The 22,789-nt window shown below is 43.4% G+C and overlaps 1 protein-coding gene across 4 annotated transcripts in view; it reads left to right on the forward strand.

Annotated features, from left to right (window-relative positions):
• The window catches only part of MCOLN3 (mucolipin TRP cation channel 3), a 60,483-nt gene extending 37,902 nt beyond the window's left edge, over window positions 1-22,581 (forward strand). For 3 of the 4 annotated variants that reach the window (XM_040360566.1, XM_040360567.1, XM_040360568.1), the window contains exons 10-15: window positions 2,792-2,941; window positions 11,184-11,288; window positions 16,439-16,561; window positions 16,648-16,854; window positions 18,795-18,925; window positions 22,068-22,581. In XM_040360566.1, the coding sequence (XP_040216500.1) occupies window positions 2,792-2,941; window positions 11,184-11,288; window positions 16,439-16,561; window positions 16,648-16,854; window positions 18,795-18,925; window positions 22,068-22,071 (720 nt within the window). In that variant the 3' untranslated portion in view covers window positions 22,072-22,581. The remainder of the gene's footprint in view (window positions 1-2,791; window positions 2,942-11,183; window positions 11,289-16,438; window positions 16,562-16,647; window positions 16,855-18,794; window positions 18,926-22,067) is intronic. The other variant, XM_040360569.1, reaches the window with a different exon arrangement.
• Window positions 22,582-22,789: the final 208 nt, after the last annotated feature.

The following is a 22,789-nucleotide window of genomic DNA, read 5'->3' on the forward strand; positions in this document are numbered from 1 at the left end:
TAATTTATAGTGCGAAATGCGTCAGCTGTTTTACTCCCGTGTAGTGTGCTGTGACTTGTAGTGCATTTTTCCTTTTTTTAAATAAAGATAACCATCAAGGTTTTTTGGAGTGCGGCTGTCCATATTTTCTTTTTTCCATTTGTTACTGTAGTATGTACTTACCTTACCCATGCTCTCCTGCCCACAGACTGACTAAAATTATCTAGTAAGTTATGACTTGCTAAATGGTCAGAAATATACATTGGGCTATGCATGATTCCGTATGCTTCAAATTTTAATTAGTACTTTCAATGACTGGCTGCTCAGGTGCCAAGAACAAACTTGTAAAGAGGTAGGGAGGATGTCCTATTTCCTAAAGTAAATAGAATTTCCAGGGCAGTGATTTAAGTGGCTGACAATCACTGGGAAGGGGGGCACTGTTATGATCCCACAAGGCCTCTTACAGGTGAATAAGATCTTTCTGGTGGTGAACTTAAAGGCTCAGGGTGGCAAAACATTCTTAGGTAATAAATAGATTTAACCAAGGATGAGAGGTCTTATTCACATGCACCACCTCCCCATAGTAGTAAACATTTCAAAGGGTGAAGTAAAAACAGGAGTTTTAAGGTGCATATTAATTTGATTGAAAACAACATATATTTAATAGACATAAATTTAAAATATTATATAAAAACCAACCCAAATAAATTCATACAGTTGTTGTACAAAAGTTTTTCAACTCTACATGTTTCACCATAATCATGGCTTCTTCAGGAGCTTTTGCAAGACTTTATGTACAGTATCACAATAAATCAAAAAAATTATTTTAGGTAAACAATAAATATATATACACATCAAAGGTTCATATATTATATTATGAACTTTTGATGTGTATATATATTTATTGTTAAAATTATTTTTTTGTTTTATTTATAGTGATACTGTACATAAAGACTTGCAAAAGCTCCTGAAGAAGCCATGATTATGGCAAACATGTAGCGTTGAAAAACCTTTGTACAACGACCGTATGAATTTATTTGTGTTGGTTTTTATATAAAATTTTACATTGATGTCTATTAACCACTTGACCACCGCCCCATGTCAAAAAGACGTTTTTAAAGTTGAATATCTCGATAACGGCAGCAGCTGCTGCCACAACCGAGATATTCATCTTTTCAGGGGGCGGTGGTGTACACGATAACGGCGGTCTCCGCGGCGGATTCGCCGCGAGATCGCCGTTATCGGTGGCCTCCCGCCGCTCTCCCGCGCCCTCCGCCGCTTACCGGAGCCGTCGGTAGCGGCGGAGGCGATCGGATGTGTCCGGCAGCTGAGCGGGGACGGGACTGAAGGAGAAATCTCCTTCACCCGTCCTCATAGCTCTGCTGGGCGGAAGTGACGTCAAAACGTCAGTCCCGCCCAGCCTCTTAAAGAAACATTTTTTTTTTTTGTCATTTGAAAAAATGACTTTTTTTTTTTTTTTTGCATTTAAGTCTAATTATGAGATCTGAGGTCTTTTTGACCCCAGATCTCATATTTAAGAGGACCTGTCATGCTTTTTTCTATTACAAGGGATGTTTACATTCCTTGTAATAGGAATAAAAGTGATACATTTTTTTTTTTGTTTTATTTCAGTGTAAAAAATTATAAAACTAAATAAAAATAAACAAAACCAAAAAATTTTTTTTTAAAGCGCCCCATCCCGACGAGCTCGCGCGCAGAAGCAAACGCATACGCGAGTAGCGCCCGCATATGAAAACGGTATTCAAACCACACAAGTGAGGTATCGCCGCGATCGTTAGAGTGAGAGCAATAATTCTAGCCCTAGACCTACTCTGCAACTCAAAAAATGCAACCTGTAGAATTTTTTAAACGTCGCCTATCGAGATTTTTAAGGGTAAAAGTTTGACGCCATGCCACGAGCGGGCGCAATTTTTAAGCGTGACATGTTGGGTATCATTTTACTCGGCGTAACATTATCTTTCACAATATATAAAAAAATTGGGCAAAATGTATTGTTGTCTTATTTTTTAATTCAAAAAAGTGATTTTTATCCAAAAAAAGTGCGCTTGTAAGACCGCTGCGCAAATACGGTGTAACAAAAAGTATTGCAATGACTGCCATTTTATTCCCTAGGATGTCTGCTAAAAAAAAAATATATAATGTTTGGGGGTTCTGATTAATTTTCTAGCAAAAAAATTGTGATTTTCACATGAAGGAGAGAAGTGCCAGAATAGGCCTGGTGGTCAAGTGGTTAAATAAAATTTATAAATTTCAATTTGTTTTCAATCTAATTTAATATGCACCTTAAAACTCCCGTTACTACTTCTCCCTTTGAAATATTCATAGAGAATAATGGCTGTCTCTAGCACAACACGCGCTATTGTGCAGATACCATTCTCTGTGGTCATTGAATGTCCTCTGCCCAGTACATGCTTTAAGTTGTATGTAAAAGAAGTAAAACCAAGAGAAGAAAATACTTCACTGACCTGAAACAGATTTGGCAGCGACAACTAGGTTTAAATGTGAAAAAGGAAATGACATCACTCGGCTCAGACAATTTTTATTCTGCAATAAAAGCAACATGTTCATCCCTGCCAGTAGACCACCCCTCTCAGACGCGTTTCATACTTATGGGCTTAGTCATAGGGAGGCTTAAATGTGGTCTAAAGTTTTGTGGATGCTCATTAGGTGTATGCTTGGAAGCTCGCAGTTCATCAGTTAGTAAATTGTTTGCTCAAGTACATGAGTTCTGCCAACTTATGAATACCCATACTTGCCTGGTTAATAAACCATATATTTGTTCATTTTTCAGGAATATGTAATGTATGTTCAACAACGATTGTCAAAGGCTGTGCCCTGGTCTGACCAAATGGAGTTTGTCAATGGCTGGTACATTCTCATTATTGTGAGTGATATTTTATCCATCGTAGGTTCCATTCTGAAGATGGAGATCCAGGCAAAGGTTAGTAGGCAAGACACATCAGGGCCTCGATATTGAACTCTTTCTAAAATTAATTATGCCCTTGTAAAAAGTTTCAGTTAAAAAAAATTTCAGCCTGCACTCACCTGATGCAAATTGTAGCTGCTTTTTTGCAGCAGTCCCTTTCTTTGGTACTGTCTAGGTAGGGAAGCGGGGGGGAATTTGGTAGTGGGAGGAGAGCTCTGTACTAAGAGTGGGTTGGGGAGAATTTGGGAGAAGCCATTTTTGCCTAGCGCACTTCTGAATCCAGCACTGTGTGCTTTGCGCACTCCTGAACTTTGCATATTTGTGAGTAGCGCACACTTGAGCGATGCATTCTGTGCCTAGCACACTCCTAAACCCTGCACTCCGTACATGATGCACTTATGAAACCCTGCAAACATACAAGGTGGAGGGGAACGGAAAAGATGAAGGGGAGAAAGGGAATTCTAGGGATGCCTGTGATTGGGAATTTAGTGTTATTTTCTCATTTTTGTCTGTAACTCATTTGTAGTCAATAGCACACTGACAGCAAGGCACAGTTTCATTTGACTTTGGATATTTATCCCAGGGTAAAAGAGTTACGTAAACAAGCCATCCATTAATTCAGTAAAGGGTCAATCAACCAAAAGCTAATATTTCAAATCTGTATCACTCGAGTACCATGGTGGTGCCATATTGCAGTGTGATGAAGCAAGCTAATAACTTGCTAATGACTTGCATTATCACTACCGATCCCTACATGGCTTGTTCTAATAGCAGTTTAGCGCTTCCATTATGGTAGCCAATTCCCTGCACCACCTGTGCTATTACTTTTTCATAACTTCCAGCACATGCCTCCTGGTACTTACTGGTTTGATAATTATTCTTAGCTAACATTACCACATATGACCTGCTGTCTAGGGTGTTCATAAGGTCCATTGCCATATGCTTACTCCTTTCATGTTTACATTTTTCATTACACATGTTAGCTTATCTACAACCCTATTCCACTCCTGCAGGGATTCTGCTTCCTATTACTGTTAGTTTTCAGTCACCTGGCTTCATCTTCTTTGTTCGTATGTAACGATTGGCCTTGAGCTTTCACCAACTGCTCGTCATTACTCAGCGATGCAGCTTAGGTCACTCTGCAGTGCACACCTGCCCCCTTCAGGAATGCTTAAATAGACTGCTGGACATTGCCTGTTCATCAACAGGTTCTTCTTGACTTCTGTCTGCACTGTTCAGGATAACTCCTGTGATTTGGACTTTTGTAGCTGCTCTGACTGTTTGCCTTGTTTCTGCTTTTGTCTGTCATCTCAGACCACCTTTCCTGAGAATGAATCCTGTCCTTTGTGCCATTTCAGCAGGTGTCCTGCCCGTTAGGCCGAACATAGATGTCTCGAATTGCAGCCGTTTCAGCAGGGGCTAGCTGAGATTCGATCCAAGAATGGGCAGGCTGATTGTACCCAAATTGATTCATTGACCGACTTGGGTACCACCAGCATGTCGGATTTCTAGCATGCAATTATTTCCAGTGGCTATAGAATGAATGAATGAATAACTTGTATAGCGCTACAAACGCAAACTAAATCGCCTCAAGGAGCCTTTGCTATAGCAGCTAGCAATAATCACTGTGTATCTTCCCCTACCCACCCACCCTGCTGGGAGAACACAATAGCTCCGCAAAAGAGAGTTCCCCATCAACACTGAGGCTCCATGCACACTGGGCTTAGAAAAAAAAAAACGTCTGTTCTCTTGGCAGTAAAATACGCTCATATAGAGCATTATTTATACAAAGTTTAGGATAGTTTTACATTTTTTCTGCCAGTAAGCATCGATCCGGAACGCAAACCAGATGGGTTTTTGTTCCTGCCTCTAAACGTTAAACTCAAAATATGCCTGTAATTGTCCTAATGTGCATGAACACATAGGATAACATTGAGTAGCTTCTACAGGACGAACACAAAACTCCTGTCGAAGCAGCTATTTTTAAGCCAGTGTGCATGGAGCCTAACTGTTTTGATGCAGGAATCAAGCAATTTTCTTTACTGCAACATGTGGTTGCAGGAGAAAAAAAATCGCATCATCTATGGCCTGTCTTAGGCCCCGTACACACGACCGGATCTGTCGGTTGGGATTTATCCGCGGATCAGTTCCAGCAGACAAATCCGGTCGTGTGTACGGCCTAGCGGACATTTTTCGGCGGACATTTGTCCAGCCGACCGTTTTTCAAGCGGATAAAAATTTCTTAGCATGCTAAGAAATCTATCCGCTGGAAACCTGTCCGTTGGACTGATCCGGTCGTCTGTACAGACTCACCAGATAAGTCCGACTGATCCCCATCCCTCGCATGCGTCGAAGTGATTAGACGCATGCGTGGAAGTATTTACCTTCCAGGGTCGCGCACGTCGCCGCGTCATCGTCGCGGCGACGGCGCGGCCACGTCACCGCGTATGTTTTCCACGGGGATTTTGATCTGATGGTGTGTACAGCCCATCAGATCAAAATCCGGAGCAGAAATGTCCGCTGGAAACGGTCCGGTGGACCGTTTTCATCGGATATCCGCTCGTGTGTACAGGGCCTTAGTGCGCCGTCACCCATGGGGAAACCGTGGGTTCACCAAATTCTGTTATCCCCTAATCATTTATGCAACACCTGTTTCCTTCTTCAAGCTGATCTGTTAAATGTTCCTAGGAGTAGGTCCAAAGATACTAGCTCCTTGTACTACCTGATGCAATCAGTAAACTTTGTAGTTCTTATCACCTTATCGGCTCCTCTACAATTCCTCATTACCTGATTCTGTATGCCACTTTTTCTATAAATTATTCATCGATGAAGAATATTCAGATTTCTATCGCTGCACCTGATTCCCTGCACCAGCTGATCAGTAAATTGATTGACGTATGTAATTTCCAGTGCCATCATTTATTATTTATTGCAGCTCTACATCATTCACCTGATATAAACTGATGGTACCTGTTGTGAGGTTCAGCTTTAGGGTCCTTTCACACGGAGCGGACCGTTTTTGTGTCCGCTCCGTGTGTCCGCAAAAGCTCAGCGGGGATCATCCGTCATCCCCGCTGAGCTGTCGGCGGATAGGGCGGTCCCCGCACACAGTGCAGAGACCGCCCTGTCTCTCCTCCGCTCTCCCCTATGGGGAATCGGATGCAGACGGACCGTCTGTTCGTCTGCATCCGATGCGTTCCGCCGGACGGAAGAAAAATAGGGTTTTCTTCCGTCCGCAAAACCGGATCCCGACGGACACGGATGGTCGCGGACGTTAGCGGATGCTCCATCCGCTAACGGACGCGATCCCATAGGGAACCATTACAAGTCCGTAAACGGACTTGTAATAAGCGGACGAGTGGAGCGGACGTGTGTAAGGGGCCTTAAGCATAGAGCTCTCAGTGAGGAAAAAGAAGATTTGCAAGGAAAGTCTGAGCTTTCCGTCTAGCTCCTCACTACAACACTCTAATGATATAAAAAAAAAGGAGAGAGCGGGACTTTAAATGAGGCATGTGCGGGTAAAAAATAACAATAGGTTGGGGGAAAATAATGTATTTGGAATAAGTTATAAGTTAAATATTTTAATACTTTCACATTATGCATCGTACATGACTATATTACATTATTGAAGAAATTGGTAAACATATACAATTCACAGACTTGATTGGGGAAAAAGGTTATTTAAGCAGTGACCCGAGTGTATAAACAGAAGGTACAATAAAATATACTGCAGTAAATACATATTGAAGCATGAAGTTGGTAGCTCTATGCGTTTTGCGACTGTTGGTCGCTCATCAGGAGCAGGCATGCATTGTATTTTATTTCTGTAACGACATAAGCACATTTCAGGTTGATCCAGGGCATCCAACATTTATCAAGGGCCCAGATTCAGATAGGAGATACGACGGCGTATCTCCTGATACGCCGTCGTATCTCTGAGTGCGGGCCGTCGTATCTATGCGCCTGATTCAGAGAATCAGTTACGCATAGATTTCCCTAAGATCCGACCGGCGTAAGTGTCTGACACCGTCGTATCTTAGGCTGCATATTTACGCTGGCCGCTAGGTGCCGCTTCCGTATAGTTACGCAAGGAATATGCTAATTAGGTATTTACGCCGATTCAGAAACGTACGTCCCACCGACGCATTTTTTTACGTCGTTTACGTTAGGCTTTTTTCGGCGTATAGTTACCCCTGCTATATGAGGCGTAGCTAATGTTAAGTATGGACGTCGTTCCCGCGCCAAGTTTTGAAAAATTTTCGTCGTTTGCGTAAGTCGTTCGCGAATAGGGCTGGACGTCATTTACGTTCACGTCGAATCCAATACGTCCTTGCGGCGTACTTTGGAGCAATGCACACTGGGATATTTCACGGACGGCGCATGCGCGGGATCATCTTAAATTTAAATAAAACACGCCCACAACATCCCCAATTGAATTAGGCGGGCTTACGCTGCCACACATACGTTACGCCGCCGTAACTAAGGGCGCAAGTTCTTTCTGCATACGGAACTTGCGCCCAAAGTTACAGCGGCGTAACGTATCTAAGATACGTTACGCCCGCAGATATATAGAGCATTCTATCTGAATCCGGGCCAAGGTCTTTTATCTAATGGTTGCGGTGGTGTGCATCTTATTATTAATCCCATCTACCTAATAAAGGGCAGGATTCTGGGTGGTACATATTCACCGTCACAATCCAAGCCCTTGAGCAATTGGGGCTGTCTATCTGTGCACCCCCTGGTCTTTAAACTGCCCTGTTCTTCACAATTCATTCAAAATATATACTGTTCACAAATCCAAACCTGTATTTTATATACCATAGGATCTATAAACCGAACATCATTTTATATCACTGTACTCCGCTTTTTTTGTGTGATCTGCTTGTAGGCAGGTCCAGTCGGTTTTCCCCACTGTTGGAGGTGCTTGACCACAGCAGCATTGCAGTTGAAGGGAAGTCGAGAGGAACATGGTTTCTCTATGGTTTCCTGGATCACTGGGGAAGCTATCCAATTGGATGCTGCTGTCCCATGTGACTCTAGAGGCCACCTTGGGTCAGGCAGAGTCTATTTGAAACCCTGGCTCCTGGGCTTGGTGCGCTTTTCACATGTGGTTTTTGTAGGGACAGGTTACCCACCTGTCAGGGACAGTGAACAGTGGTAGTGAGAGTGTCATGTACCAGGTGTGACCAAAACTGTGTGGCTAGCAACAGAGAAACACCAAACACATATAAGTGAAAATATAATGATTTATTTAGGTAAGTGAATAATATAAATACAACCACCTCCAATATGACACAGTGCAGCAAACCAACCAACAGACAGAGACCCATAAATAACAACAGACAGATATGTACAATAAATGGGAAATGCCAGAATCATAAACAATAGCCAGGCCAGGGTCATACACAGCAGATCGGCAGATGGACAAAGGGATATTCCAGAAACATAAACGTTAGCCAGGCCAAGGTCATACAAAGGGAGATCAGCAGATGGGGTAAGGAACACAGGACAGGGAGAGGATGGATGGTCAGGACAGGGAGACAGGATCAGGAACTCAGGTAGCAGGTTTCAGGAACAGGTTCAGATAATCAGTCAGCGGGTACAGATCAGGGCACGAGGACGATACCAGGGCAAGGTATGTTTGCACTTGCCGGGTATTTATAGGAATGCCTGTAATTGGCCTCAAGTCACACCTGAGTGCAAAAGGTGCTGTCTGCTCCACACTGCCAGGATCCATCCGCTGGTGGACGCCAGTACTGCGGCCCAAGGATGACATAACACCATCAGGGAGAAGTTCCCCTGACAGTTCAAAACTGCCAGGAGACACTTGCTGGTGGACCTCAGTACTGCATAGATGATAGATATTACCAGCGGATGAAACCTTTCCTGACAGAGAGGTTCTAAACGAGTAGGAAAAGGATAGGAGCACGCCATTCTTCCTGGAAGCCTCCCTGCTTGGGTATGGACTGGCCAGGCCGCATTCCGCCCCTCAAGACAGACTCTATCGGCACATCCAAGCCTTGTTCTGCTACACACTGCTGTTACATCCTGTGAGTGTCCTTGGTTGGGTGTCATCCTGCCAGGCTTACCTAACTTTAACACAAGTTCTGTTTCTTGCAACTGGACTTGTACCGTGCTGCACCTCCCCACGTTTTTCTGTGCCTGTATACCTGTACCAATGGTATACTAACTAACTGGTCCCAGCTTTAAAGTTATTGTAAAGTCTCTTTTTTTTTATATATAACAAACATGTTATACTTCCCTCCTCTGTGCAGTTGGTTTTGCACAGAGCAGCCCGGATCCTCCTATTTTCGGGTTCCTCTTCTGTGCTAGTGGCCCCTCCTATCGAGTGCCCCCACAGTCAGCAGCTTCCTATAGGGGCACCCAAGCCGAGTCACAGCTTTGTGTGTCCATTCAGACACCGAGCCCTGACCTGGCTCCGCCATCTTTCTCCCCTGATTGGCTGACTGACTTGAATTGACAGCTGTGGGAGTTTCCCAGACGGCTAAGACATTTGTGGACATCGCTGGAGAGAGATGGGGCTCAGGTAAGTAATTAGGGGGGGGGCTGCTACACACAGAGGGCCAGATCCACATAGATCGGCGTAATTTTAAGCAGGCGTAGCGTATCGTAGTTACGCTACGCCGCCGCTATTTTGAGAGGCAAGTGCTGTATTCACAAAGCACTTGCGTCTAAAGTTACGGCGGCGTAGCGTAAATGTGTCGGCGTAAGGGCGCGGAATTCAAATGACAAAGATGTGGGCGTGTTTTATGTTAATTCAACTTGACCCCACATAAATTAAGTTTTTTTTTAACGGCGCATGCGCCATCCCTGGGGGTATGCCAGTGCGCATGCTCGAAATCACGTTGCAAATAGTCAATGCTTTCGACGTGAACGTAATTTACGCAAAGCCCTATTCGCGAACGTTTTACGCAAACGACGTACACGACGGAAAATTCTACGCTGTCCCGACGTCCATACCTAACATTGTGTACGCCTCATAGACCCAGAGGTAACGTTACGCCGAAAAAAGCCTTACGTAAACGACGTAAAAAAATGCGCCGGCCGGACGTACGTTCTGAGAATCGGCGTAGCTAGCCAATTTGCATACTCTACGCGGAAATCAACGGAAGCGCCACCTAGCGGCCAGCGTAAATATGCACCTAAGATCCGACGGCGTACTAAGACGTACGTCAGTCGGATCTAGCCCACATTCAGGCGTATCTTGTTTTGTGGATACAAAACAAAGATACGCCGGAGCATCCTAGAAGTTACGCGGCGTATCAATAGATACACCAACGTAACTTCTTCGTGGATCTGTCCCAGAAGGTTTTTTATCTTAATGCATAGAATGCATTAAGATAAAAAAAACTTCTGCCTTTACAACTCCTTCAATATCTGTATCTCCTCTTCAAGATAATTACTAATCTAATCATTATATGTTGCCTCCATACCTGTTTTAACCCTAAAAAGGCCGAGTACCATGCCACAATCGCTGGTTCTGGCACAGTTCCTGCTGCTTTCCCCATACTTCCGGGTTATAGAGGAGAGTACTGAGGCATTGAGGGCAAGCTACTGCAGCTGTCATTCTGGGAGTAGGAGAGAGCAGGGTATGTCTTTCAGGGCTTTGGGCTAGGCCAGGACTGTGTATGTAGGCATCTTGTTAGCAGCTGGTTAGGTAAAGGAGAAACCCACAAACAAGGCAGCCGGGGGAGCAGTTTGGGGACCAACTAAGACAGAAGTAAGACCAGGCATCTTCTGTAGGTATGGAGAACGTGTACTGAAATGTACAAAAAAAAAAAAAAAAAGGTTTAACATCACTTTAACATGTGGATTGTCCAAAAGCCTTAGGCCCCGTACACACGACAGAGGAACTCGACGTGCCAAGCCTCGTCGAGTTTTGGGATGAAGCCGCCGAGGAGCTCGGCGGGCCGCCTTCTCCTATAGAACAACGAGGACAACGAGAAAATAGAGAACATGTTCTCTATTTTCTCGTCGAGTTCCTCGGCGGCTCCATCGAGCCAAAACTGTACAGACGACAGAGATTCTCGGCAGAATCCGGGTTTTGACCGAGTTTCTCGGTGAATTCTGCCGAGAATCTCTGTCGTGTGTACGAGGCCTTACATAGCATTGTAATTCAGAGGGAAACTTGTTCTGTTATTTTGTATCATGGTCCTAACATGTGTCTTTCTTTTTACCATTTGAAATTGTAATGCTTCTGAAAAATGTACACTAATTACATGTTTTTCTTCTCAAGCAGAGCCTGGCAAGCTATGATGTGTGTAGCATTCTCCTGGGGACATCTACCATGCTAGTATGGCTTGGAGTTATCCGTTATTTAGGGTTCTTTCAGAAATACAATGTAAGTACTCCCCATGTAGCTGTTTTCATTTGGTTTTCCTTATGTAAATTTACCGTACGGATATTTCTGCTTTTATTTGCAGCTACAGATATCTCATAAATCAGGAAGATCGGAGTAATTATGGCTAAATAGATTTAGCTGCTTGCAAATTTTTACTAACTCTCAATTGTGCTCCTTAAAGTGGTTCTAAGGCTGCTTTCACACTGAGGCGTGCAGCTGCGGTGACGGTATAGCCGCGCTATTTGTAGCGCGGCTATACCGTCGTATTTACCGCGATATTCGGGCGCTAGCGGTGAGGTTTTAACCCCCGCTAGCGGCCGAAAAAGGGTTAATACCGCGCTTTCCCATTGATTTCAATGGGAAGGCGCGGTATAGGAGCGGTGAACACACCACTCCTATACCGCGGTAAAGATGCGGCTAGCAGGACTTTTGGTGCGCTCCTGCTAGCGCACCGCTTCAATGTGAAAGCCTTCGGGCTTTCACATTGAACACTACAGGGCATGATTTTTCATGCGGTATAGCAGCGCTATTTTTAGCGCTGTACCACATGAAAAACGCCCCAGTGTGCAAGGGACCTAAAGGCTGAAGGCTTTATACCTTTATGCGTTTTATGCATGAAGGTGAAAAACTTTCAGTATGCAGCTTACCCAGCAGCCACCCCTAAATACGATCCAGCGACGTACACAAGGGCTGCTGCTGTTCCAGCTCTCTGCCTCCTCATTGGCTGAGACACAGAAGCGGGAGCTGTTGGCTCCTGCTACTGTCAATCAAAGCTATTGAGAAGGGACCAGTGAGCAGAGCTGAGACCCACTGAGAGCCGCACTGTGGACGTCTTTCGTCTATAGCGCAGGTCTCAAGTGGTTAAACAATTTACACATACAACATAAAGTTTCAGGGCCCGTCTGGAGGAGTCTGGCATTGCACCCCTGATCACAGGTGCAATGCTTTCCGGGCTCCTTAAGGAATAAATAATAAATGCACTTTTTTTTCCCTGCAAAAATATGTGCACTTTTTCTTTTTTTTTTTTTCTAAAAGGTGAACTTCTCCTTTTAAAGAGGTTGTAAAGGTACATTTTTTTTTTCCTAAATAGCTTCCTTTACCTTAGTACAGTCCTCCTTCACTTACCTCATCCTCCCATTTTGCTTTTAAATGTCCTTATTTCTTCTGAGAAATCCTCACTTCCTGTTCTTCTGTCTGTAACTCCACACAGTAATGCGAGGCTTTCTCCCTGGTGTGGAGTGTCGTGCTCGCCTCCTCCCTTGGACTACAGGAGAGTCAGGACGCTCTCTATGTTACAGATAGAGAAAGGAGTGTTAGTGGGCGCCCTGACTCTCCCGTAGTCCAAGGGAGGGGGCGAGCATGACACTCCACACCAGGGAGAAAGCCTTGCTTTACTGTGTGTAGTTACAGACAGAAGAACAGGAAGTGAGGATTTCTCAGAAGAAATAAGGACATAAAAGCAAAATGGAAGGATGAGGTAAGTGAAGGAGGACTGCACTAAGGTAAAGGAAGCTATTTAGGAAAAAAAATTGTACCTTTACAACCCCTTTAAGTCCTCCTCCCCTGCCACATTTGGTATGTAATTTTGGGGAGGGGGGGGGGGCAGGTACCTAGTTTTGACAGGTATCAGTTTCCACTTAGGCTATTCAAGCAGAAGTTCTCCTCTCCCCCTCCCTCCCTGCAGACTTCTGGGACACATCACAGGTCCCAGAAGACTGCGGGATCATTTACAAAGTGCAGCGTGGCTCATGCATGGGGGCAGCCGGCTATGAAGCCGAGAGCAGCCTAGCCAGATGTACACAGTTAAGATGCCAGCACTGGGAACCCAGAAGGCTAGTGAAGAACTATCCCCAGTAAGGACAGCCCTGGATCCCTGGACAGGTAAGTTTATTTTTTAATTAAAAGTCAGCAGCTACAGGATTTGTACCTGCTGATTTTAAATTATTATTATTTTTTTATATGAGTTAACCTCCTCTTTAAAAGAGAATATAATTGTATGTTTTTAGTGAGATATTATTGTGTTTTACCTGAAAGCTATTTTTAATCTCTGTTGTGTTTTTGACATGAATGCTTTTCTATATTTCTATTTATGTATTGAATATGGAAATGTGTAGATTAGCCAGTAGAGGGAGCACTACAATACAGGTTCCTCTTTGGTGTGATCCTTGTAATCCATAGATGTTTAAAGAGATGATAAGGATGCATGTTTCTTTATTGCAACATTTTTTTTTTTTTTAGTATCTCTGGGATAAAGATTGCTAAAAATCCTAACGATGTACAGAATTGATCTAGAAGTGATATTTTCATTTTTTTCAAAATAAATAAATATATATATATACACACACATACACACACAAACTGTGGATTTTGCTAGTACCACTATGACCTGCATTATATATACACAGTGCCATATTACCATAGAAACATTTATTTTATTTTTTTTCATGCTGCCCTCAGTACTTCTAGAGAAAAATGTACGTGAAAAATTGTGCACTCAGAAAGAAAGGAGATCACTGACATCATCCTCTGACCAGTATATGGGGAACTCTGCAGTGCCTACCATTTACGCAGTGCTTTGCATACTATGGCCCGGATTCAGGTAGAGCGGCGTATATTTGTGCGGGCGTAGCGCATCTGATATGCGCTACGCCGACGTAACATAGAGAGGCAAGAACAGTATTCACAAAGCACTCGCCCTCGAACGTTGCGCCGGCGTAACGTAAATTGGCCGGCGTAAGCACGCCTAATTCAAAGTAGGAAGGTAGTGGGCGTGATCTATTAAAATGAAGCGTGACCCCATGTAAATGAAGGTCCGAACGAACGTGCATGCGCGCGCATGCTCAGAATCACGTCGCATATACTCCCTAACATACGACGGCTCAATGCCTATGACGTGAACGTAACCTACGTTCAACCCATTCACGTACGACTTATGTAAACAACGTAAAATACGACGGCTGTTCCCTGGTCCATACCCTAACATGACTTACACCTGCTTTATGTGGAATAACTTTACGCCGGACGTGCGCCTTACGTAAACGGCATAGATTACTGCGACGGACGTAAGTACGTTCGTGAATCGGCGTATCTCGCTCATTTACATATTCGACGGGTAATACAATGGAAGCGTCCCTTGCGGCCAGTGTAAATATGCGCCCAAGATACGACGGCGTAGGAGACTTACGTCGGTCAGATGGAGCCAGAATTCAGGCGTATCTTATTTCAAGAATAAGGCGCAGAGATACGACGGCGCATCCGTGCACTTACGTGCAGGGCCACCATCAGTAATTATGGGGCCCCTTACACAGCTTCAGGCATGGGCCCACGTGGAGCAGAGAACCGGGGGGGGGGGGGTGCTGCCACCAGAGATTGAGAAGCGGGGGGGAGGGGCCTGTCGCGAATCGAATTGAGAAGTGGGGGGGCTCTTTACAAAAAAATATATAATAGAAGGGGGGTAGCCATCCGGGGCCCTTGGGGATCTTCGGGCCCCTGGGGACCTCCGGACCCATAAAAAATAAATTGGCCCTTTAATAAAAAATAAAATAAAAATATATTAAAAAAAATATATTTTTTTTTATAAAAAAATAAATAAAAAAAGGGGGGTTGCCATCCGGGGCCCTGGGGTCCTCCGGGACCTCTGGACCTCTAAAAAAATTAATTAAAAAAATGTCCCTTTAATAAAAAATAAAATAAAAATATATTAAAAATATATATGTATTTTTTTATAACAAACAAATAAAAAAAAGGGGGGTTGCCATCTGGGGCCCTGTGGGCCTCCGGGCCCCTGGGAACCTCCGGACCCCCCCAAAAAAGGGGGGTTGCCATCCAGAGCCTTGGGGACCTCTGGGCCCTTTAATAAATAAAAAATAAATATATAAACAAAAATAAAAAAATAAACATTTTTTAAAAAATAAATAAAAAGGGGGTTTGCCACATGGGGCATATATAATAATAATTATATATATATATATATATATATATATATATATATATATATATATATATATATATATATATATATAAATAAATAAATAAAAAAATATATATATATAATTATTATTATTATATATATCCTCCGGATCAGAAGATACATCGGCGTAAGTGCTTTAAGAATCCGGGCCTATTTATTCATATCTGTATATGGCCACAATGATATTACAGTCTAAAGGTCATTATGATACATCTATGCACACACATATTAGGACCTGTTTAGACAGAAGCCAGGTAACTTTGAACAATGTATTTGGGGTGTGGGAGAAAACCCCTTGCAAGCACAGAGAGATTATGCAAACTTCATGCAGTTAAGCCAGCCAAGATGGTGCAATTTTCTTTCCTGCAACCACGGATTGCAGGAAAGAAAATCACTCAATTCCCCCAGTAACACAGTTGTCCCTGCCGGGAGAACACACAGTGATTATTGCTAGTGGCTATAGCTGCTGGCAATAATCGCATGAATGATCCAACATGCTGGTTGTCCCCAAGTTGATCTGCCTGTACATGGTTCAAATCTCGACAGGTCCTTGTTGAACCGGCTGAGATTCAAATCGTCTATGCAGGGCCGATCCTAGGGTCACAGGCGCCTGGGTGCAGAAATATTTCTGGCGCCCCCACATGGGCGTCGTAATTTTACCAACTCCTCCCACTTAGAAATGTTTCTATGGCAATGACTCAACCACAGAGATGCTTCCCCACGAAGTCTTCATTAATCTGGGATCCTTACATGATCTATTAACAATAAACAAAATATAGGAAGAGAAGCAGAGTACTTTATTGGGACCTGGAGGGGGGCCTCTATGATGGACACAGAGAGGGCTTCTGTTAGAGAGTCTGTTAGATGTTTGGCGCCCCCACCTCTGCAGGCGCCTGGGTGCAATGCACCCTGTCTAGGATCGGCCCTGCGTCTATGGCCAGCTTTAGTGTCTTGGCTGGGATTCGATCTGAGAACTCCAAGGCAGAATTGATAGCAATAAAGCCACTGTACTGCCTGCTTTAGCGTTATGGCAGGATGGATAGGGTGGTGGCAAGCTGTTATCTCCAGAACGTCACATACACTAGTATATTTTTATGCAAAACTGTGGAAGTGATGTTGATTGTATTGAAAGAATGCCAGGTTATGTAAAGTTATTTTTATATGCGTTTGCTTTTCGCAGCTCTTGATCCTTACTCTCAGAGCCGCACTTCCAAACGTGATGCGCTTTTGCTGCTGTGCAGCCATGATCTACTTGGGCTACTGCTTCTGTGGCTGGATTGTTCTGGGACCCTATCACACCAAGGTAATGTACCAGTATGGAACCATATTATAAATGGTCCCTGAGAGCAGGTGTAGCTGTACTGACTGTTATGCTTGTTTCTTGCCTAGTTCCGGTCTCTGGACATGGTGTCCGAGTGTCTGTTCTCACTTATAAATGGCGATGATATGTTCACTACATTTTCCATCATGCAACAGAAGAGCTATCTAGTGTGGCTGTTCAGCCGTGTCTACCTCTACTCCTTCATCAGCCTATTCATCTATATGGTTCTCAGCCTTTTCATCGCTCTGATTACTGACACTTATGATACAATTAAGGTGGGTTGACTTTTAGCATTCATTCCTTAACCACTTCCATACCAGGCCTATTCTGGCACTCCTCTCCTACATGTAAAAATCATAATTTTTTTGCTTGAAAATTACTAAACAACCCCCAAACATTATATATGTTTTTTTTTTTTTTACCAGACACCCTAGGGAATAAAATGGCGGTCTCGCACGGTATTTACGCAATCATTTTTTCATGAATTAAAAAATAACAAAACCGTAAAGTTAGCCCAATTTTTTTGTACAATGTGAAAGATGATGTTACGCCGAGTAAAAAGACACCTAACATGTCACGCTTTAGAATTGAGCACAAACTTCGGTACTTAAAAATCTCCATAGGCGAAGCTTTGATTGTTTTATCTAGGTTAACAGTTTAGAGTTACAGAGGAGGTCTAGTGCTAGAATTGTTGCTTGCGCTATAATGTACGTGGTATGAACGGCGTTTACATATGTGGGCGGGGACTTGCATGTGTGTTCGCTTCTGAACGCGAACTACCGGGGACAGAGGCGTTTTAAATAATTTTTTTTTATTTTCCCAATTTTTTTTTATTTGTGCACTTTTTTTTTACATTTTATTTTTTTTTGATCACTTTTGATCAAGTGTGAAAGGGGCCTTACACTTTAAGTGTGCCCAAATGAACGAGACCTAATGGCCTACATTAAATTGGTCATTAAAAACGGTCTTGTGTGGGCTCCAGAGCATTTTTCTCGACGAGAACAATGGCCATTAAAAATTTAGAACCTGCCCAATTTTTTCCCGTTGTAAAAAATGGTCGTGTGTGGGCTTTAACGACGGGGGGGGGGGGTGAACGCACATGCTCAGAAGCAAGTTATGAGAAGGGAAATTTGCATAATCAGCCCAAAGGGTGGCGCCATTCAAATGGAACTTCCCCTTTATAGTGCCGTTGTACATCACCGCGCTTTGCTCAAGCATTTTTTATCAAGATCGTGTGTATGCAAGGCAGGCTTGACAGGAATCATGTCGAGAAAAACTTTGTTTTTTTCCATGACATGAAAAACGGTCGTGTGTACGCGACATAAGTCTATCCCTACTAAGAGGAACAGTGTCTTTGTTCCATTAAAGTGTTTTTTTCATATAGCTAACGATCAGGTTGTTAATTATTAGAGAATAATGCTGCGTACACACGACCGTTTTTCATGACGAGAAAAATGCAATTTTTTAAATTGGTCATTAAAAACGATGGTGTGTGGGCTCCAGAGCATTTTTCTCGACGTGAAAAATGGGCATTAAAAATTTAGAACATGCTCTAATTTTCTCGTCGTTTTTCACGTTGTGAAAAACGGTCGTGTGTACGCTTCAACGACGGGTAAAAAACGTGCATGCACAGAAGCAAGTTATGAGATGGGAGCGCTCGTTCTGGTGAAACTAGCATTTGTAATGGAGATCGCACATTTGTCACGCTGTAACAGACTGAAAAGCACGAAGACTGAAACCAAACTTTTACTAACACAAAATCAGCAAAAGCAGCCCAAAGGGTGGCGCCATCCAAATGGAACTTCCCCTTTATAGTGCCGTTGTACGTGTTGTACGTCACCGCACTTTGCTCGAGCATTTTTTATCACGATCACGTGTATGCAAGGCAGGCTTGAGAGGAATCACGTTGAGAAAAACGTTGTTTCTCCCATGACATGAAAAATGGTCGTGTGTACGCGGCTTTAGAGAATAAGGTCTGGAACTGTTTCCACTGTTTGGCTACCAGGGGTGGTTTTGTGCCTTTCCAGTATTTAGGGATCAAGCTTTTAGCCGCATTTAGTAAATAGGACATTATTGTTAAATTCTGTTTTTTGTTCTGTAACCCACTTTCAGTTTACAGAAATATCTTTGTTGGGCTCTTTTGCCTGACCAATGACCAATGTTTATTTTTACATGAAGAAATAAAAGAATGTGATTTTACACTCCATGCTTGCAGAATTACCAGAAAGAGGGATTTCCAGAGACAGAACTTCACAACTTTATCTCAGAATGTAAAGACTTGCCGACATCAGGCCGGTACAGGGAAGACAATGACATGACTGTATCTCTTCTGTGCTGCTGTCAACGGTAAATATTGATCAATATCCAAAGCCCCCTTTTTTGGGATAGAGGGAGGGTTATGCAGCTATGTGAAGCCTAGATATAGAAAGATTTTCCCTAACTTACTGTCCCAGGGATGGCTTCATCAGATAGCAATAATAAACCAGCAGATTGACTTTGGAGTGTAAGCACAGCCCCACTGTAAAGAAGTATTTTTAGGTTTCTGCTTAGAAAAAAAAAAACATTGTACCAGTGGCGGCTGGTGCTCAATTTTTCAGACGCAAACTGAAAAAAAAAATCAAACGCAGCCACTGTGCCCATCAAACGCAGCCACTGTGCCCATCAAACGCAGCCACTGTGCCCATCAAACGCAGCCACTGTGCCCATCAAACGCAGCCACTGTGCCCATCAAACGCAGCCACTGTGCCATCGAATGCAGCTCCTGTGTCCATCAAACGCAGCCATTGTACCCATAAATTGCTGCCACCGTGCCATCAAACGCAGCTACTGTACCCATCAAACGCAGCCACTGTGCCCATCAAACGCAACCACTGTGCCATCGAATGCAGCTCCTGTGCCCATCAAACGCAGCCATTGTACCCATCAATTGCTGCCACCGTGCCATCAAACGCAGCTACTGTACCCATCAAACGCAGCTACTGTGCCCATCAATTGCCACTACTGTGCCCATCAATTGCTGCCACTGTGCCTATCAATTGCCACCAGTGTGCCCATAAATTGCCGCTACTGTGCCTGTCAATTGCCGCTACTGTGCCCGTCAATTGCCGCTACTGTGCCCGTCAATTGCCGCTACTGTGCCCATCAAACGCTGCCTGTTTGCATCCCCCGCCCGCCGGTACTTACCTTGTCTCGGTGGGGCAGCGGGTCATGGCTGTGTCCTCCACGCTCCTCAATGTCTTCTCCCATCCTCTCTTCCCGCCCTTTACTATGATTGGATGCTTGATAGGCATCCAATCGCAGGGCCTGTTGTTTCAGCCAATCAAGTGACATGTAACAGACCCAAGCACCTGATTAGCTGAGATAGCTGAATAGTTATTTGCTTTCTTAACACAACGCTAAGTGAACTGCGAGCGCCCAGCATGGTGCCCGCTGTTCACCTTTTTGGACGCCTATTCGAGACTGCGGCTCTAATCAGGTGCTTCCAAAAAATACCCCGCCGCTGTAATTTAGGCTCCCGAAAAGGGACCGGGTACCTGAATAGGGGCCACCATAGATGGATTCATGCAATGCATGAATCTATCTTTGGTGATAGAGAGGTGGCAGGAGAGAGGGGGCGGCACCCATGCACCCCTTATGGACGCACTGCATTTTACCTGTATGCTTTGCACTGGAGTAGAATTAAAGTATAGGTGTTGACACGTTTGTCTCATATTGCTCAATGTGTTTGGTAACTTAAAGTTCAGGTTGTCACCATAAAAAAGCAAGCCATAGATGGTGCGATTTTCTTTCCTGCAGCCACGGGTGATTATCCTGCAGAACACAGTGATTATTGTTACCGGCTATAGCTGCTGGCAGTAATTGCATGCCGAAAACCCGACATGCTGTCTGTACCCAAGCCAATCGATGAATCGACTTGGGTCAAATCAGCACGCCCATATATGGTTAAAATCTTATAATGGAGAGGGCGCACCAGCCCATGATAATTTAATAATAAAAACAAATAAAGGCTCTGAGGGTGAAGGTACTCCTTCGAAATGCATCAACCAACAGTTGTCCTAATGTCTTCTCTTCTGCTATTTGGAGACTGTCGGTTCCACGACTGATTATGCCTTTTTCTACTATACTATCGTACATGCTCTGTTAATGGAATATCTATTTCTATTATAGTATATGCTCTATTAATGGAATTTTGTTGATAATTATAAAATTCAATAAAATATTTAAAACAGAAAAGAATAGAAAAATTGGTGCGCTTTAACCACTTAAGACCCGGACCTTTATGCAGGTAAAGGACCTGGCCAGTTTTTGCGATTCGGCACTGCGTCACTTTAACTGACAATTGCGCGGTTGTGCGACATGGCTCCCAAACAAAATTGACGCTCTTTTTTTCCCACAAATAGAGCTTTCTTTTGGTGGTATTTGATCACCTCTGCGGTATTTATTTTTTGCCCTATAAACAAAAATATCGTAAATTTTGAAAAAAAATCTATATTTTTTACTTTTTGCTATAATAAATATCCCCCAAAAATATATAAAACATATATTTTTGGTAATAAAAATCGCAATAAGCGTTTATTGAATGGTTTGCGCAAATAGGGTATAGTTTTATGCATTTTTATAAATATATATATATATTTTTTTTACTAGTAATGGCGGCGATCAGCGATTTTTATCGTGACTGCGACATTATGGCGGACACATCGGACACTTTTGGCGCTATTTTGGGACCATTGTCATTTACACAGAGATCAGTGCTATAAATATGCACTTATTTCTGTGTAAATGTAACTGGCAGTGAAGGGGTTAACCAGGAGGGGGCGATGAAGGGGTTAAGTGTGTCCTAGGGATGTGATCTAACTGTAGGAGGGGATGGGCTACGTGTGACACGACAGTGATCACCGCTCCTGATTATAGGGAGCGGTGATCAGTGTCCTGTCACTAGGAAGAATGGGGAAATGTTTGTTTACATTACCAACCTCCATTCGGTTGGAGGAGAACCACTTGGCTTTTAGGAGAAAGATCAAAACCCATGTCTTTTGAGGTCAAAGGAGAACGGGTTAAACAAGCGCCCAGAGGCGATTCAGTTTGCATGTGCAGCACTATATAAGTTTTTCACTCACTACATTAGCATTTGCCCGTTCTTCCTCTCCGTGGGACCCACGGAGCTTGCAGCGGGCACATGCCCACAATGCCACGTCTTAAAGGCGACATACAGGTATGTTAATCTGCCTATACGTGCCATTCTGCCGATGTATATCGGCGTGAGCCGGTCGGCAATCGGTTAAGGAAAAAATTGAATCTCAACTCTGTTTAGTGGAAGTTTCACCTGCTAACGTGAAAAGGAACATAGCGCTCCATTTGCAGTACTAATATTAATTTACAGATATTCATATATAATATTTTATATTTACCTCGCTATAGAAACTGTTTCCTATCTGACCAAACATGTTCATATTGTTCTTATGGGAGTCTTATTCTATTTTCACAGGTAGAATGAAGCTGAAGTCAGAGATGTAGATGCATCACAAGGAGATGTAGAATGGATCTGACACATTCCTGCCAGCAGTGAAAAGCCTGTTATATATTATCTGACATTACAAGAGACTGCGTTTTAGTTCAAAGACTTGTGACCCTGCCTGAATACGCATCTTTTCGTAGATTTATAGGTCGAGCTGGGCTCTTTAGTTAGTTTACTTATTTTAGAATGTATCTCATTCATAACTACCTGTGTGCGTTGGGCAGTCCTTGTCTGTTTGCATCATCTATGTAACCTCATATTGTGAGGATTGTAAATAATTCTACAAACCGTAGGAAAGGAATATCCAGCTCTAATTCCAGTAGAAAGCCAGTTCAGGTGAGCTGTGCTATCATCCGTATTGCTATCCCATCCAACAGTACTTGCACAAGAGAAGGCAATAAAAAGCTTACAACAGCCTCTTTGCTCAACAGCTCTTTAGCAATCCCTAGGTACTAGCTGTGCAAAATATAGACTGGAAATCAAATTTTTGAAGGTAATGTTTATTTTTACACAGTCTGGATACGAAGAAATCCTTCCCCCCTTTCTCGATGGGCTGTGCACAAAACCAATATATATCAAAGACTTTGAAATAAGTCACATACAGTTGAACCTCAGATTACGAGCATAATCCGTTCCAGGAGTATGCACGTAATCCAAAGCGAGTTTTCCCATTGAAGTCAATGGAAACGAAA

Source organism: Rana temporaria, chromosome 7, assembly GCF_905171775.1.
Source record: "Rana temporaria chromosome 7, aRanTem1.1, whole genome shotgun sequence".
Lineage (NCBI taxonomy): Eukaryota > Metazoa > Chordata > Amphibia > Anura > Ranidae > Rana > Rana temporaria.